Source organism: Lissotriton helveticus, chromosome 6 (assembly GCF_964261635.1).
Source record: "Lissotriton helveticus chromosome 6, aLisHel1.1, whole genome shotgun sequence".
Lineage (NCBI taxonomy): Eukaryota > Metazoa > Chordata > Amphibia > Caudata > Salamandridae > Lissotriton > Lissotriton helveticus.
In genome coordinates, this window is record NC_136067.1 from 285,319,785 (window position 1) to 285,338,189 (window position 18,405).

General features: G+C 47.5%; 1 protein-coding gene and 1 long non-coding RNA gene across 6 annotated transcripts in view; one reads left to right on the forward strand and one right to left on the reverse strand.

Annotated features, from left to right (window-relative positions):
• The window catches only part of LOC144762506 (uncharacterized), a 305,326-nt gene extending 288,659 nt beyond the window's left edge, over nt 1-16,667 (reverse strand). For both annotated transcript variants that reach the window (XR_013596101.1, XR_013596102.1), the window contains exon 1: nt 16,539-16,667. This is a non-coding gene — a long non-coding RNA (uncharacterized LOC144762506). The remainder of the gene's footprint in view (nt 1-16,538) is intronic.
• Nucleotides 1-18,405, forward strand: part of LDAH (lipid droplet associated hydrolase) — a 1,444,635-nt gene that overhangs the window by 929,222 nt on the left and 497,008 nt on the right. For 3 of the 4 annotated variants that reach the window (XR_013596100.1, XM_078647724.1, XM_078647726.1), the window contains exon 5: nt 16,599-16,839. Coding sequence is in view for 3 of the 4 variants with exons in the window: in XM_078647724.1 (XP_078503850.1) it covers nt 16,599-16,839 (241 nt within the window). In the remaining variant the exon portion in view is untranslated. The remainder of the gene's footprint in view (nt 1-16,598; nt 16,840-18,405) is intronic. The other variant, XM_078647725.1, reaches the window with a different exon arrangement.

Consider the following 18,405-nt stretch of genomic DNA (forward strand, 5'->3'; position numbering starts at 1 on the left):
TATGTTATGTTAACTATTTTAGTTAAGCGCAACAGCTGCCCCAGCAACGAGGCGTCCCGGCGCTGAAGGAACCACAGAAGCAATACTAAAGAGAAAAAGGGAGGAGAAGGGTATTCTAGGAGGGGGGGAACAGATGGGTCTTGATAGCCTTCCGGAAGGCAGACAGATTTTCCAAAGAACGTACTTTGTTAATTAGCCTCCTGGATGGGGCACCATCCGTACTTCTTTCCCCAGGGATCCGGAGAAGAAATAAGCTCTTTTGGAGGGGTTCAGCCTCTTCTAGTAAAGTAGGCAATTGTTCCAGTTCACATGGCAAAGCGGGGATACAGATGCTATTCAATTATTTTCTAGTTCAGTAGGGGTCCAGGGGTTTCTAGCTGGTTATGGATCAGAAGAGAGTAAAGGGGTGGGTAAGGACTGATCATTTCAAGATGGTGACCTTATAGTCCATTGTTACCTTGGTCAGCGTCCGAGACTTTATAATTTCCATAGATCTCCAAGATGCTTGCCTGCATGTTCCCATGGCACAAGATCATCAGAGGTTTCTGCGATTTGCGATATGGGATATCCACTTTCAGTTCGCTGTATTGCCATTCGGTCTAGAGTAAGCCCCAAGGGTATTTACAAAGCTTTTGGTCCCTTTGGTGGTGTTGGCTCACCATCAAGGGATCTTCCTTCATCCTTACCTAGACAATGGTTGGTTCACACTCACACAAAACTGCTGGCTCTCAAACACACAGGCGATGCTGGCCATTTTGCAGGGGCACGGTTTTCTTGTCAATACTGAAAAGTCCTGCCTTGTCCCTCTCGGTTCAGAGGGATCTGGCAGCAACTGTGTTTCTGGTTCCCTGGACTCCCTTTCATTTGCACCAGCTGATGACTTACGTCCTGGCCCATTGGTCTCCCAGTTGTCATCCACTGTCCACTCAGATTCCACTCTCCACTCAGATCAGGATGAACCTAGGTTGTGGGCAAGTCAAGGATAATGTCCTGCAGGGTAACTCTCTCTCTCTCTCTCACCTCCTGCTACAATGATTGTCACCACGGATGCCATTCTGTTGAGTTGGGGGACTTGGATGGGGGTACGGCAGATCTGGGGCTCTTGGTCCACGTCTCAGAGCAGGAGATCTTTGAATTGGGAAGATGTCTGCTTGTCTCTAAAGGCTTTCTCTCGGCTTCTGAAGGGGGCAGTTATTCTAGTCAAGACAGACAATGTTAACAGCTATGGCTTATGTGAACAGGTGGGGGGACCAGGTTTCTTTCTCTGGCAGGGGTGGCAGACAAGTTGTTTCACTGAGCAGAGTCTCATCTGTTGGCAGTGTCTGCGATCCACATTTAGGGGTTCTCCATTACCCTGGCGGACACTCAGCACGGCCATTGCATCGTCAGTGGATTTTTGTCCCCGAAGGAGCTGTTTGTGGAGCTTATGGATCAGTGGTGTGTCCCAGTGATAGATCTTTTTGCGAGTTCTCTCAATGCGAAGGTTTTGCTTGAGGACCAGGGAGGGGCTCTCTCCTGCAGGTAGCTACAGGTATTACTTTATGCTTTTCCTCACTTTCTGTGGATTCTCAGGTTCCTTCTAAAGGTCCGGCGGGTGAAAGCGTCGGTCATTCTCATTGTCCACAAGAAAGGAAGGGGGACTCTGATAGGAGTCAGACAGGGAACACGCTTGTAGTTCAAAAGAGTTCTTCTTTTTATTTAAAGTTGTATGAATAAAACTGGCACACAGCCAATGCGTTTCGTTCCCTAGTGCCTCGGGAACTTTGTCAGGGCTTTAATGATTGTAAATAATTGACATAAATACACATATAATACATATACATTAAAAATATACAATAGAAAAATGTATAAGCAACAAAAAACATTGGCAAATAAAGAGACCCAGAACCAATACAAAAATTAAACACAAACAGAACAGCAACAAACAAAAATTAACACACCAAATTGTACATATCATTTTGACAAATAAAGACATAAAATGTAACCAAAAATTGAAACACATAATAGAAATGAATATTCAGACGGTGGGAGAAATTGACGTTAAGACAAAAAAAGAGCTCTTTAGTGTCAGATATCTCTAGCACCATATCAAAGCCTAGACAGATGGAACTGGGATGACAAATTTTGAATATCCCTTGGCGTGTGAGGTTCAAAGAATAAAAACAGAGCGTAGATACTAGATCATCAATTTTGCAACAGTATTCCAAGGCTACAGAGTAAAGCCAAAAATGATGATGTTGCTAATCTTTGACCATCCTAAGAGGAGCCAGTAGTGCCCAAAAACATCTAGAGCAGAAAAAGTGAAAAAAGAAATAAAAAAGAGAAAAAATGAGAAAACCTCTGTGAAGAGTGAAGCAAAAGAAACGAAATGTGAAACACCTCAGTTATGAGTGAAGTAAAAGGGAACATAAGAATATGAGTAAGCATCTCACCTTGCTAGAAATATCAAAAAATTTAAAGTAGACCAAACTATTTCAAAATAGTCCTTTTGACGAGTATACAGAGAATAATGCTGATTCAGTTAAATCAGTCCACGGTATTCTGAAGAAAGACAAAATAATACGATTTCAAAAACCAACATTTCCATAGGGGAGTCACCAATATACAGAGTGCACAAAGAGATACAATCCTTGTCAGGTAGCGCATTGCTGCTGGAAGCGCTTCGCGCTTTGCTCTATATTTGTTTTTAACTATTGCTGCTGGAAGCGCTTCGCGCTTTGCTCCACATTTGTTTTTAACTACTCCCGTTTTGTATTTCTGTTAATCTGGTTTGTTTTACCCTGTTCTTAATCGCCCTCCTACCTGCACTCTAATTGTTGAGCACCGCCGCTTGGGCGGGTCCGGGGTCTCTGTGGGGGGAAGTTGTGGCGCCGCCATCTTAGAGCGGGTTGACTGGTTCAGCAGGAGCCACTCCCTACGTGCGCTCAGTGCGCAGGTGCCGGCGAGGGACGCCTATTTGAGGCGAGTTCCCTTTCGAGGCTCTCTTGTCAGGTAGCGCATTGCTGCTGGAAGCGCTTCGCGCTTTGCTCTATATTTGTTTTTAACTATTGCTGCTGGAAGCGCTTTGCGCTTTGCTCCACATTTGTTTTTAACTACTCCCGTTTTGTATTTCTGTTAATCTGGTTTGTTTTACCCTGTTCTTAATCGCCCTCCTACCTGCACTCTAATTGTTGAGCACCGCCGCTTGGGCGGGTCCGGGGTCTCTGTGGGGGGAAGTTGTGGCGCCGCCATCTTAGAGCGGGTTGACTGGTTCAGCAGGAGCCACTCCCTACGTGCGCTCAGTGCGCAGGTGCCGGCGAGGGACGCCTATTCGTAGCTCCTTCCTGGCGTAGCGGGATTGCGCAGCGGGCGTGTCCTCGCCTGGCCGGAGTCGTGCCAGAGTCCTGCCCGTCTGCGCCCGTCCGCGCCAGGACGCGTAGGACGTGGTAGGGCCTGGCCCTCTGCTGACATCGGCAGCTGGCACTATGCTGTGTTACTCTAGGGATGCACTTCTTGCCTTCGGTCGTAGCCATAGGAGTTGCGATGCTCCCCGGTTTGCGCCGCTGTGTGGCCCTCTCACGTGCAGCTGCGGGAAGTTTGCACTTCCTGCCCCTACCACATGCTCAGGCAACTTTGTAGACACTGCCGCAGTCCATCCCCGTCCCCCTTTTACTCTATGGAGCTTGAATATTAGGTCCATGGTCAAACACCATAATGATATTTTGGATCTGTTTGGTAAGGAATCCCCGGACGCCTTTTTTGTGACGGAGACCTGGCTTCAGGAGTCTGACACAGCTGTGATCAATTTGGCTTTTCCGCCTGAATACTCTGTCTACACTCTCAACCGAGCTACTAGAAGAGGGGGTCTTGCGCTTGCGGTCAAGTCGTGCTACCCTTGTATCTGGCAAGGGCAAAAAATCGCTGGCTGTGAGAGCGCGCTGTTTAAAATCTCAGTCACGTCCAACTTCGCTTTCACTGGCCTTTTGATTTATCGTCCCCCTGGCAGCGATGCGGCTTTCAGGGAGGCCCTTCCAGATGCTGTTAGCACCTTGGCCGTAGGCTGCTCCAATTTCTCTATACTTGGAGATTTAAACCTCCACTACGACAACCTGTCCTTACCGGCAGTTCGTAGCTCGGTTGCAGACCTGGAGGCGCTCCAGTTGATCCAGTTGGTTTCTCATCCCACCCATGTTGGTGGTCACACTCTTGACCCTTTTTTTACTAACCTGCAAGAAGCCAGAGTCCTTACCCCTTCTTCCCTGGCCTGGACTGACCATTATTTGGTCTGCATACACTGTCCTTTGCATGAGCCTCCCCGCAAACCTGCGGTTCGCTTAATCTCTAGACGGTGTTGGTCTAAATTAAAACTTGAGGATTTTTTCTATCTGTTATCCTCCGACCCACCTGTTGCTACGGACTCTGTGGACGAGGGCTATGATCGTTTGTGTGAATGGGTTAATAGGGCTCTTGATTCCCTTATTCCATTAGTCGCGTGTAAGCGTGGGACCAGGGACCCTAGTCCTTGGTACGACGATTCTCTACGGGCACTTAAAAACATCTGCCGACGAGCCGAGCGGCTATGGCGTAAAGCGTATGCCAGTGATAAAAAAGCTCTGTATTCTGCTGCAGTAAAAGTCTATCATCGAGCAGTTTGCAAAACTCGTGCGGCATATTATACCCTTCAGTTTCGTACCAGCACTAACCCTTCCAAAACGATCTTCAAAGCCTTGAAAGATCTCACTTCTAAAAGAGTGATCTCGACGCATCAGGGTTCTATGGCCCACTGTGAGGCTTTGGCTGCATACTTTCGGGAAAAGGTACAGGCGATCTATAGAGCCTTTCCTATCGCGGCCCCCCCTGTTGCTGGCCCCTTTAAACCTCTTACCTTGAATGTGCTACATTCTCTCCCGAGATTAACATCGGTGAGCTTTGGTAAGCTGGCCCAACAGGTTAAGTCCGGATCCCCGGCTGATCCGCTTCGCCCGTCCCTGTTTAGTGACCTCCCATCGACTGGTCTCCCTCCGGTTTGCTCCCTTATCAACAACTCTTTGGCATCTGGAGTGGTCCCAGCGAAGTGGAAACAGGCGGTTGTCGTGCCTATCCTTAAGAAACCTACTTTGGATGCCGACAAACCAGAGAACTACCGCCCGATTTCCCTCCTCCCGTGGCCTGCCAAAGTGCTGGAAGCGTATGTCAACTCGGTCCTCTCTGACCATCTTTTACAAGCTGACATTCTGGACAGGACGCAGAATGGTTTTCGAGCGGGGCACAGCACGGAGACGGCTCTACTTTATATGGTGGAGCATTTGCGTTCCGTGCTGGACTCGGGCCAAACGGCGGCGCTGGTACTTTTAGATCTTAGCGCCGCCTTTGACACCGTGGCCCACCCGATCCTTCTGCAGCGCTTGGAGGAAGCCGGTGTCACCGGTCTCGCACTCCAGTGGTTCCGATCGTTTCTAACCAACCGTTCTTACTGCGTCGCCGTCCCTCCCCACCAGTCCGCTTTCCATCCTCTGGAACTGGGGGTCCCCCAAGGATCCTCGCTGAGTCCCACATTATTTAACCTATATGTGAGACCGCTGGCTGAGGTTGTCAGGCATTGGGGCATGACTATGGTGTCCTATGCAGATGACACCCAGCTAGCGGTTACTATCAGCGGGGATGCAGAGGTGGATGTCCCCAGATTCCAGGAGGGACTTCGTGCGGTGGCCAGCTGGATGACCTCAAACTGTCTCCAGCTGAACGCAGGTAAGACTGAGGTTATGATCTTTGGTAAGCAGACGGAACTCTGGGGCGACAGATGGTGGCCAACGGATCTAGGCCCTACACCAACTCCGGTCGTCCAACTGAAAAACCTTGGGGTGTGGCTCGATCCGTCTCTTTCTTTTGAATGCCACACTAAACGTACGGCTGCCTGTTGTTTTGGCATCTTGCGAGGTCTTCGACCCGTATTAAAATTCTTTGATGCGAGAACCAGGCAACTTGTCATCCAGGCCACCGTGATGTCACGCCTTGACTATGCTAATGCCTTGTTAGTGGGCTTAAATCAGGCGGAACTCACTCGCCTGCAGCGGGTCCAGAACGCAGCAGCAAGAGCGGTCGTGGGCCTGCCCAGATTCTGCGCCACCTCTAACACCTTGTGCAGGTTGCACTGGCTACCGATTGCCCGCAGAATTCAGTTCAAGGCTCTCTGCATTGCTTTTAAAATCATTAAGGGATCCCCTGCCCTTATCCTTGCAAACCTCCTGTCCCGCTATATTCCTGGCCGTGCCCTAAGATCCTCTGATCTACAGCTTGCCGTGGTCCCCCGGTTTAAACGCTGTCGCGCCGGGGGCCGCTCCTTCCAAGTGCGAGCAGCTGCTTTATGGAATTCCCTCCCTTTTGAGATCCGTGCACTTGAGGATCTGTTCTCCTTTCGGCGGGCTGTAAAAACCTTCTTGTTTCCCTAGTCTTGTTCCTTTTTTATCTGGTTATGTTGTGTTGCTACCTGACGGGCGCCAGGACGCTCCTTTGCTGGAGCATCTGTGCGCCTAATAAATTTACCTAACATAACATAAATTAGAACCATTGGTAAAGCTGTAACACCCATCTGTAGCATTAAATGTCACATATTAGGTGCAACACCTAAAAAAAGGATTATGTAGAAAATAGCCGCAATCCAAAAATTATTATACAAGACTGGTATAACATAAGTGGTCAGTACCTAAAATTAGAAAGAAAACGATTAAATATACCCAAATAGTTTTAGTCTGGTATATTACCAGAAATATCATAACTAAGATAGATAATGCCATATGCCATGAGGAAGTACAAACGTAAATCTGATGTCTGGTGTCTCACCTTTATAAATTGAGAACAAGCATCAGATTTGGACCACATGGATTATATCAATAATTCGCAAGTGTAGTAGCACATGAGCATAAATAATTCCCGTAATCAGTATTTGAAAGCAAAAGGAGATGATTCTCATTGTCCTGGCTTGGCCCTACGCCTCTTGGTTTCCTCTTCCTGTGGAGATGAGGCAGGAGGAAGAGTGGTTGTTACTGCGGACTCCCTCATCCCTCCTCCCTGTTGTTCCTAGTGTTGCAGCTGGGTGTTCTGTCCAGGATGAGGTTAGCGGCGGGGTGGTTGAACAGCTAGGTCTGCTGCATAAGGGGGTTTCGGCTAGTTTGGCTCCAACTCTGGAGGCTGCTAGGTTCTCGTCTACCAATAAATCTTATTTATGTCACTGGCATTCCTTCAGTAAGTGGAGTCAGGGTAAGGGTTTGGACCCTACTTCGTCTAACTTGTTTGAGGTGATGATGTTTCTGCAGGATGGAGCTTCTTTGGGTTTACAAGTTGCCTCCCTTAAGCTTCAGTGGGCTGGTATAAAGGCTTTTAGGAGCTCTTGGAACAATCCGTCTGATTCAGATGATTTGGTAGGGTGTCTTATCAAAGGATTGAAGAATGTTTTTCTTTCTTCTAGAAGGCACTTCCCTTTGTGGGATCTCTCTTTGGTTTTGGAAACATTGATGGCTCCTCTGTTTGAGTCCCTGGACTCTGTGGATTTATGTTTGTTGTCCCTTACGATGTTCTTTGTGTTGCCTATTTATTCCACTAGGCTTTTGAGTGAGCTGAGAGCTTTGTCTTTTAAGCATCCTTTTTGTAGGATTTTTGATGACAGGATCATTTTGAGGCATCTCCTTTCCTTTCGTCCTAAAGTTGATTCACAGTTCCATAGGGACCAAATGTTGATTTGCCGTCCTTTTTCGAGTCTCCTTCTTCTGAGGAGGAAATGCAGTGGCATTGTTTGGATGTCAGGAGGGTGTTTCTGATTTATTTGGACATGGTTGCTTTTTTTTGGCTTTCCGATTCACTGTTTGTGAATTTTGGCTCTTTGAATGAAGGGTTGAGTTCTTCCACTTCTTCTTTGAGTCGGTGGGTTCGAACTCTGATTTTTGTGCCCTACAAGGCTTCTGGTCAGGTTACTCCTTTTGGGGTTCAAGGTAGATGTACGAGGTCTATATCTACCTTCTGGGCTGAGGTCCAAGCCTTCCATTGCTAAAATCTGTAGGGCTGCAACCTGGGCTTCCCCAAGGACATTTGCCTCTTATTACCGGATTGTGCAGGAGGTTGACCGATCTGAGGTGTTTGGGTCTAAAGTATTCACATTGGTGTCTGAATAGCGGTCCATTCCTATTTTTTCTTTACTGTTTAATAAACCTGATTCTATGCATTAGCTTATTTGGTTGTCCTGTTTGACTTTGTACATCTCAGTGTTGTAATGAAGGGAAGCGGGGGAGGGTACAATGAGATAATGCTTCACTTACTAACCGGAAATTCCTTTACTCGGAATCCTCTTCCCTCGCTTCTATTTATTACATCCGTCCTTCCATCCCAGGCCAACCATTTATTGGTGTTGTGTCAGTTTACGTGGTATTTACAGAAGGAAGGAGGAGGGGAGAGTCTGTTTTTTTGGTGGAGAAAAATCACGTGGATTGGGTGTCTGGTGAGGCAGGAATGCCATTACTGGTAAGTAATACAAGGATTACTCAATAACTTTTGGCATTTATAGAAGGGTCGACTGCAATGCTGTAGATTCTAGCAGATCTTCCCCCCTCCCACATATGCCTGCCAATGTCTATAAGATCTCAGAGTGGTTGATCCTGTGGTATAACTACTAAATTGGATGAGCTCTTAATGACATGCTAATTATCTTAAAGGGACCTGAGCTTATCAAAGCTACCACCATATCATAAACCACTTAATTATCCAGTATTATGGGTGTCTTTCATAGATTCACATGCCTGAATCGTTCTCCGTCGTCGAGACGGGAGTCTCCGGTACATAGAAAAGTAATGTCTTATAGACATACATAGAGAATAGTAGGCCTAAAGGCCTCACCTTAGTAACATATCCATGTCCTTTTGTAAAAAGGACCAAACTCTAGAGAAGAGCCAATCAGCTATCACCTCCCTCTAGAACCTTCCTGGCAGGAGCCTCAGTTCCTCAGATTTTCTACCGCACGTTGTGCTAAGGGAGTCTCCTCTGAGCTCTGCTCAGATGCTGTGTTTTTTCACTTCATTAAATGACTTTGTTGTCAAGGATTCTTTTCTACTATGGATTATCTTCAAATACATTCTTTAAAGAAGGTCTGGTACAGGCCAAAGACTACAAGGTATGTCGCACTTTCTCAAGTAAGTTTTTGAGCGGTTGTGAAGGGTGATTTTTAATATGGTGTCAAACACTAAGAACAGAAAGGAGGTTTTTATTTTTTTTATTTTCTCCAGTGACCGTGATGAGGCGTTATCCTCAACGTCTAGGAGACCTCAAAAGAGAAGAGAATCTCCTCAGACTCATTCCTCAGGGGAACATCCTGAGAAGGCCCTCAAAAAGACCACTCATGGGTCTTCTGGGCGCAGTTCTTAAAAATCTCCTCACTCTGTGGATAAGGAGAGTAAAGGACTTGCTTTTGGAGAAAAATCATGTAAAAAAGGCGACTTCTGAGCCGTCAAAATCACCTCCTCTGGTCATAGGAACCTTCAGGAAGGCGTCTTCTATTCCTCCTGAGGTAAAGACTAAGAAGCCAACATCGTCAACAGGATCGTCGACAAAGAAACCATCATCATTGCCTATTACAGCCTCTTCGTCTACGATGGCCTCGTCTACGATGGCCTCGTCTACGATGGCCTCATCTACGATGGCCTCGTCTACAATGGCTCATCTACAATGGCTCGTCTACGACGGCTCGTCTACGACGGCTCGTCTATGACGGCTCGTCTACGACGGGTCGTCGACGATGGATCGTCTATGATGGCTCGTCGACGATGGCCTGTTTACAGCGTCGACGACGGCCTCATCTACGACGGCCTCATCTACGATGGCCTCATCTACGATGGCCTCGTCTACGATGGCCTCGTCTACGATGGCCTCGTCTACGACGGCTCGTCTACGATGGCCTGGTCTACGACGGCTCGTCTACGATGGGTCGTCGACGATGGCTCGTCTACGACGGCTCGTCGACGATGGCTCGTCTACGACGGCTCGTCGACGATGGCTCGTCTACGACGGCTCGTCGACGATGGCCTGTTTACAGCGTCGACGACGGCCTCATCTACGACGGCCTCATCTACGACGGCCTCGTCTACGATGGCCTCGTCTACGATGGCCTCGTCTACGACGGCTCGTCTACGATGGCCTCGTCTACGACGGTTCGTCTAAGATGGGTCGTCTACGACGGCTCGTCGACGATGGCTCGTCTACGACGGCTCGTCGACGATGGCCTGTTTACAGCGTCGACGACGGCCTCATCTACGACGGCCTCATCTACGATGGCCTCATCTACGATGGCCTCGTCTACGATGGCCTCGTCTACGATGGCCTCGTCTACGATGGCCTCGTCTACGACGGCTCATCTACGATGGCCTCGTCTACGACGGCTCGTCTACGATGGGTCGTCGACGATGGCTCGTCTACGACGGCTCGTCGACGATGGCCTGTTTACAGCGTCGACGACGGCCTCATCTATGATGGCCTCGTCTACGATGGCTCATCTACGATGGCTCATCTACAATGGCTCATCTACAATGGCTCATCTACGACGGCTCGTCTACTACGACGGCCTCGTCTATGACTGCTCGTCTATGACGGCCTGTTTAACCGCATGCGTGCGGGCGGAATTCCGCCCGTACGCTGAGATTTGATGTATCGCATGTATCATGACGAGCTGGGCTCGTCATCAGCGTAGCAGGAGGCTACCTCATGACGAGCCCAGCTCGTCATGAGCGTCGAAGGGGTTAAGGCGTTGACGATGGCCTAGTCTACGATGGCCTAGTCTACGATGGCCTCGTCTACGATGGCCTCGTCTACGATGGCCTCGTCTACGATGGCCTCGTCTACGACTGCGTCGTCGACAACGGCCTCGTCTATGACTGCTCGTCTACGACGGCCTGTCTATGGCGTCGACGATGGCCTCGTCTACGATGGCCTCATCTACGAGGGCTCGTCTTCGATGGCTCATCTACGACGGCATCGTCATCGACGGCCTCGTCTATGACTGCTCGTCTACGACGGCCTGTCTACGGCGTCGATGATGGCCTAGTCTACCATGGCCTCGTCTACCATGGCCTCCTCTACCATGGCCTCGTCTACCATGGCCTCGTCTACCATGGCCTCGTCTACCAGGGCCTCGTCTACCATGGCCTCATCTACGATGGCCTCATCTACGATGGCTCCTCATCGACGGCCTCGTCTACGACGGATCGTCTATGATGTCGCCTACGACGGCCTTGTCTATGACTGCTCGTCTGGGACGGCATAGTCTATGAGGCCGAACGAGGGAAATTCCGACAATTTTGGAATCTCTTATAATGTGGTAGAGAGGGCTGCTCAACGTTTTAAGATCTCAATGGTCTCTCAAGAACAGGTCTGCTTCTTATATGACTTCACAGAACTTCTCAAGAAGGCAGTAAGGTCAATACCGATTATCGATTACCTATAGTCAGAAGGGCTAAAGGTCAGGTCATGCAGAACCCCTCCTCTGTATCACCAGTGATCCCTCAGTTGGATAAGAAGTATAGGGCGCCAGATACAGCACCCGCGTGTTTAATAGGGCATCCTAAGCCGGACTCCGTGGTGACACAGGCGGCCTAGAAGACCTCCAGGAATCCTTCGGCCCCTTTGTCGCTTCCTCCTGGTAAGGAGGTAAGAAGAGTGGACAACATTGGGAACAGGTTTTCCTCAATATCGGCAATGACGGTAAAGGCCGCGAACGCCCTAGCGCTCTTGGGACGCTATAATAGGCAATTGTGGGCACACATAGCCCCATAGCTGTCGGAATTGCCAGATTCATCCAAAGAGGAAGTAAAGAGGATTCTGCTAGATGATGAAGCATCGACGTCAGAAACTATAGACTGCGCGATGGATATCGCTATGACAGGGTTCCGCCAGTTGGCTGGAGCAGCAGTCTTGCGGCTTCAAGGATGGCTAAAGGCATTCTCTTTTCGTCCTGAGGTGCAAACAAAGATTTTGGGCATGCCACATGTTAGCCAGTTATTATTTGGCACGAAAAATTGATGAAGCAGACACTGCGAGACCTTTGGGCACTCTTCAGTATAAGAACCAGTCCTGTTGTAGAAATAGAGGAAGAGGACAGTCTTCCTACAGAGGAAATTATTAATACAGGTCTTCCTGCCCTTCAGGCCAGAGTAGACCGCAATACCAACAGCGCCAACAACAGCAAAACAAGCAATCCTCTTTTGGGAGGTCGTCCTTTCAAGGTACAGGACAGCGGAAATTACAAAAATCTATGGCTGCTTCTATGAGAGATCTCGATTATGCTGCAGAAAGGAGCAATAGAAGAGTACCTCCATCTCAGAAGGGAAAAGGGTTTTATTCTTGCTTCTTTTGATCCAGAAAAAAGACAAGAAGTGGAGACCAATCTTGGACCTTAGGGCCCTCAACAAATTCCTAAGAAGTAGTCGTTTTGCATGGTAACTATCCAGGAGGTCTTGCAACTACTGTAACGGCAGGATTTTAGGGCCTCCCTAGACATACAGGACGCTTACTTCCATATCCCAATTCAAAGGAATCACAAAAAGGTACTTGCGATTTGCAGTAGCGGGCAGACACTTGCAGTTTTGCGTTCTGCCCTTCGGGCTCAAGTCTGCACCGCGCATATTCACGCAATGTCGTACCCCGGTGGCGGCATATCTCAGACAGTGCCATCACCAAGTCTTTCTGTATCTGGATGACTGGCTGGTCAGGACTCCATCCTTAGACGCGTCCAGGTCTTCCAACGCCTGTTTAAAGCTTTTCGATTGCTAGGGTCTCACCCTCAAACAGGAAAAATTGGTCCTACAACATTCTCAGTGCATCAAATTACTAGGTGTAACCCTGGACACACGGTCAGCAAAAGCTTTCCCATCCAGAGAGAGGATGTACAAGCCCCTTGCACTAGCTGCTATAGTAGCCTCGAAGAAAGTCTTGACAGTCCGTCACTTCAAATCCCGCCTGGGGATGTCAGCGTGTATCCTCCTGATTCCTCACTGTCGACTACGAATGAGGAATCCACAGGAGGCGCTCTTGAAGCAGTGGGTTCAATGCACAGGGTCATTCGACGACCACATAAAAGTGAATCCTCAGATGGTCGGAGCCCTGCAATGGTGGATATCATCTCAAAACCTCTCTCAAGGCTTGTCATTCCTGCTTCCGGCTGCTCCTCATGTTGTCACAACAGGCGCCTCCTTGGAAGGCTGGGGAGCTTTTCTGCAAGAGCTACAGATAAGCGGGTAGTGGTCTCCTATGGAGAAGAAACTACATATCAATCTGCTCGAACTGCGGGCAGTCTTCCTGGCCCTTCAAGCTTTCCTGCCAAGAATAAAACATTCCCTGGTGCTCATCCGGACAGACAACACCACGACTAAGCACTACCTCAACAAAGAGGGAGGGACACGCTCGCTGACACACTATCGCGAGTTGCAAAAAATAATCTGGAATTGGCTCATACTCCACAATATAACCCTAAGAGCGGAATATGTCCCAGGCACGGACAATGTGCTCTCCGACTTGTTGAGCAGGCAGAAAACATCGTCACACGAGTGGGAGCTAGATCAACAAATTATAGACCAGATCTTCTCCAGATGGGGCACGCCGCAAATCGATCTATTTGCGACGACAATGAACACCAAATGCCCACACTTCGCAAGTTGGCATCCCCAGTCAGGGTCTCTAGGGAATGCATCTTCCATCGCATGGCGCAACATCGTTGCGTACGCCTTTCCGCCATTCCCGATGCTTCCCAGAGTCCTCAGGAAAATTTAGGTGGAGCCTTGTACTCTAATTTTAATAGCCCCAACTTGGCCGAGGCAACATTGGTTCACAGAGCTCCACCGTCGATCCCTGGAGCCACCGGTCCACCTGCGGCAGTATCTATCTCTACTTACAATGAACAACAATAAAGTTCAACATCTGGATCTAAGGTCTCTCAGGTTAGTCGCCTGGCTCCTGAATTCAGAGAGTTCCACAATCTGAATATTCCACAAGACTGTAGACATTCTTGCCAGAGCAAGGGCGGATAGCACGACCAAGACGTATTCCCTGAAATGGAAGCGCTTTTGTGTTTGGTGTGCAGATCACGGGATTCGGCCTTTCTCCACATCACCGGAGCAAATATTACCTTATCTATTACATCTGGCACAGTCGGGCCTAGCCCACTCCTCCATTAAAGTACACTTAGCAGCAATATCTCGTTATAAAGAACTTCAACGAGTCCATCGCTCTGGTCAAGCGGGTTGATTAAGCAATTTCTAAAACGATTATACAGATCTTTCCCGCCAGTAAGGATGTTGCCACCTTCCTGGCATCTCAATGTGGTTCTTAACCAGCTCATGAAACATCCGTTCAAACCAGTACACAGAGCTGACATAAAGTATGCCTCGTGGAAATCAGCACTCCTCCTGACGCTCACATCTGCAAGGGGGGTCAGTGAGCTACAGGCGTTTTCAATCCAGGATCTTCTTCTACAGTTTAATAACGACAGAGTAATCCTGAGAACCAATCCTAGGTTTATCTCAAAAGTCCCGTTGGACTTCCACCTAAATGAACCTGTGGTTCTGCGTTCCTTCTTTCCGAACCCAAGCACGGCAGCTGAGAGATCGCTGCTTTCTTTGGATCTCAAGCGATGCTGGAAGTTTACACTGACAAAACGAAAACATTCAGGAAATCTAACCAGCTATTCATAGCTTACAGCAGACCTAGAAAATGTCTACCGCTTGCCAAGCAGAGCATCTCCAGATGGATTTCTGCAGCCATTGCTTTCTGTCATGACCAAGCTGGACAGCCATTGCATTCCAAAGTGAGAGCGCACTCCACGAGAGCCATGTCCACTTCTTTAGCTCTCTTTGCAGGGGTGCCAGTCATTGACATTTGCAGGGCGGCAACATGGAAGTCGTCGCATACCTTCACTAGGCACTACTGCCTGGATATGGAGCTGATGAATGATGCTGCAGTGAGACAATCAGTGTTACGCCATCTTTTCAGTAAGGTGAGCCTTCCTCCGTCCCTCCATCCTACTCTGGTGTGCACATTTCTTTAGTAATACTTATTGTGGAGGTCTAATGATGGTTCATGCTCGCATGATGTGTCTTATCTAAGGACTTGTATATGCTGTTCCATCAGAAATGTGCACTCTGCATTGCTTGCTACTCTGATTCAGGCATGTGAATCTATGAAAGACACCCATAATACTGGATAAGAAATGCGTTACTTACCTGTAACTGCAGTTATCCAGTATTGGTGTCTTTCATAGATTCACATGCAACCCTCCCGCCTCCCCTGGAAGGACTCACCTAACTCTCTCAGTGTCACGCCTACTTAGCTTAGTGCGTACGAAAATCTGAGGAACTGAGGCTCCTGCCAGGAAGGTTCTAGAGGGAGGTGATAGCTGATTGGCTCTTCTCTAGAGTTTGGTCCTTTTTACAAAAGGACATGGATATGTTACTAAGGTGAGGCCTTTAGGCCTACTATTCTCTATGTATGTCTATAAGACATTACTTTTCTATGTACCGGAGACTCCCGTCTCGACGACGGAGAATGATTCAGGCATGTGAATCTATGAAAGACACCAATACTGGATAACTGCAGTTACAGGTAAGTAACGCATTTCTTATCCATCACACCACTCAGGGCTGCATCCCTTAACACGCTAACTGCAGCTTGGTGGTCACCAAGCACAACATGGAAACACTTTCCACACAGGATTTTAAAAAAATCAACACCCTTCCAACCACCATACAGGAAAACACTTAAGTGCACCCTTTAGGAGTAACATATGCTACATATATACTGCAGTACAGTATATGTTTTTCAATGGAGTGCCTGAAGAAAAAATAAATAATTACCTGAATGCAGGCGGAGGAAGGGCACGTCATCCAGTCAGAACACAGGAAAATGCACCATTTGCTAGACAAAGAATAGGAAGGAAGGCCATAGAAAAAGTAGAAGGAAATGGAGAGACATGGAGGCCATCCAATTTAAAGCAAAGGCTGACCCAACGCCCAGTATATGTATAAATATTAACAGTATCAGTGACAATTGGTCTTCTACAACAGATATCTATAGCTGTCTGTATTCGAAAGCTTGAAAAGGAAATGGAGGTTTTCTTCTACTGGTGTATCATTTCCAAGGTCACTATTCAATGATTAAAGTATGGGTTAATTGTGTGTATTCAGGTTGGGGAGGTTTAATGTTTTATTTTATTTTTTCAATTTTGCTACTGTAGTTTGTGTTTTTCAAAATAGAATGCACTATATTCAAGTCTGTATTAAGCCGTTACTTCACGAACTTTCTTTTGATAATCTCAAATTGTTCTAATTTTATGATATGTGAAAATGAATGCTCCCCGCACACTGCCACCTGGCGGCGTCGCCCTTTTTCTGTATAATTTGGACAGCATTGTTTTGTAGATTAGATCAGCCACGACTTCACAGACACGCAGTTAATTCTTATACCATCAAGAATTTTTAAAATGCCTCGGCCAAACTGCACTTGACTTGAAGCAAAGGTAAAATAGAAAGTGTGACCTGCATGCCTTCCCTGACTGAATCTTTCTTTCTTTGTGTCTTCCCTTCACGGCTCGTCAGGTCCTCCGGAGCGTTCTGCTGTTCCCCACAATCGAGCGCATGGCGCAGTCCCCGCAGGGGAAGCTCATGACGCCAGTACTGTGCAGCCTCCGCTACGCCGTCTACATGCCCGTCTACCTGCTGTCCTTCCTGCCCGAGAGCGTCAAAGAGTACTTGGTGCGATTTGTGCTTCGGGGAATCCGATCAGTCGACGAAGCCTCGGTGACTGCCTCGGTGGACCTCTTCAGAGTCGACTGCGTAGGTAAAGCGAGTGTGGCGCACTTTTGTGCGCAGTGGGCCCCGGGGGAGAGGGCGAGAGGAGGGAGGGGGGGGGGGGTGGAAATGCTTCGAAAATGCAAATGACTGTGATTATTTAATGTAACTAAATTAGTATTATTAGGAAATACATTATTAGGTGTTCTCCTTATTTCCACAGCCCAGGATTGACTCATTTACACACAACAAATTCATATAGTCTCTCACACCTCTAGTTCCACTTTTGGCCTTCGTACTAATTCCAAGTAACTTTCTCAGCGTTCCAGAGAATGTTGATTGTGGTGGTCCGATAAAAATCACACCCTGGTCTTTAATACAATTGTTTTAGCTGCTCAGACTCATTTTTGCGTGCATTAGATTGACCCAAGTTACTTACCCTTTCTGGTCTCTCAGATAGTTAGTTGGCTGGCTGTTGTATCGAGTTGTTCAAGATCATTGAGCTAGTTCTGTTTAATGTCAGTGGCTTACTTTAGAAACTGTGGTTGCCACAGAAATTCAAATACTGACTGAAAACGCAAGTGTAAATTGTTGCTTTGGTGCTTCTGCTAGCTTTTGGACTGCCGTCTCTGTTATTCACCCCCACTCCCCCGAGATATAATCCGTGCACTGCTAATCACAAACCTCTGTAACCTGCCTCTGCCATCGGCAATTTTACACAACATAACATTTGTGTTTAGCCCGTTCAGCTATTAACAGAGGATTATTTTTGCTTCGCTCGTTGGTACTCATTCGTCAGGATGATGAAACCTGTCTCTTTGTGGTCAAGCACAGCCTTGTAGAGCAGCTGTAGTCCTTTGAGGCACTACTAGTCGTGTCAGAACCACCGAAGGCAGTAATATCCCTAGAATGCAAGGATAAGATGTGTTACTCAATTTTATTTATGACGCTTGACAATTTGGATACTAAACATTTTTTTTGCCTGTAGTTTTTGACCTGCAGACATTTGCTTACGCCCACTGATTTATTGAAATATTACCTGTGTGGCAATTACCTACTCATAAACTAGCACAGCAGTAGTAGCTCTTACATCGAATATTTCCAGAGCCTCGTAGTTATTGAACCCTGGACGTTTCTGTGTTTAAGGTTAGTTAGCATGTGATCCTCTTTTTATTTCGAAATCATCCTTGGAAGCTTCTAGTAGCCTGCATCCCTTCTCAGTGTCCTCTCATCATCATTATGATCGTGAGATTTATTGTTGGTGCTTGATGCAGCAGCATAGTGGATCCTTTTCAATACAGTGACTTATGGAAACAAGGCAAGAAAGTCTGAAGGAAAACTGTGTGAGCCCTGATTAGCTCCCCTCTACAAAGCTCAGTGTGTGCACATTGTTTCTTTGCAATCTGTCTTCGATTTCTACACTTATCATCCTGTGTGTAGCTATATCTGTCTTCAAAATAGTGATATTCCATTCATGCTGAACCACCAAGTTACCAAGCAAATTTATTGGCTTTTTCAGTTTCAGTGGTTCTCTTTCCAACGTGCTTATAAGTTTTACAGCTGCGTGGCACGTTGTTATGCTTGTGTCCTCAACAACGTCTTTAGTGGTCATAAA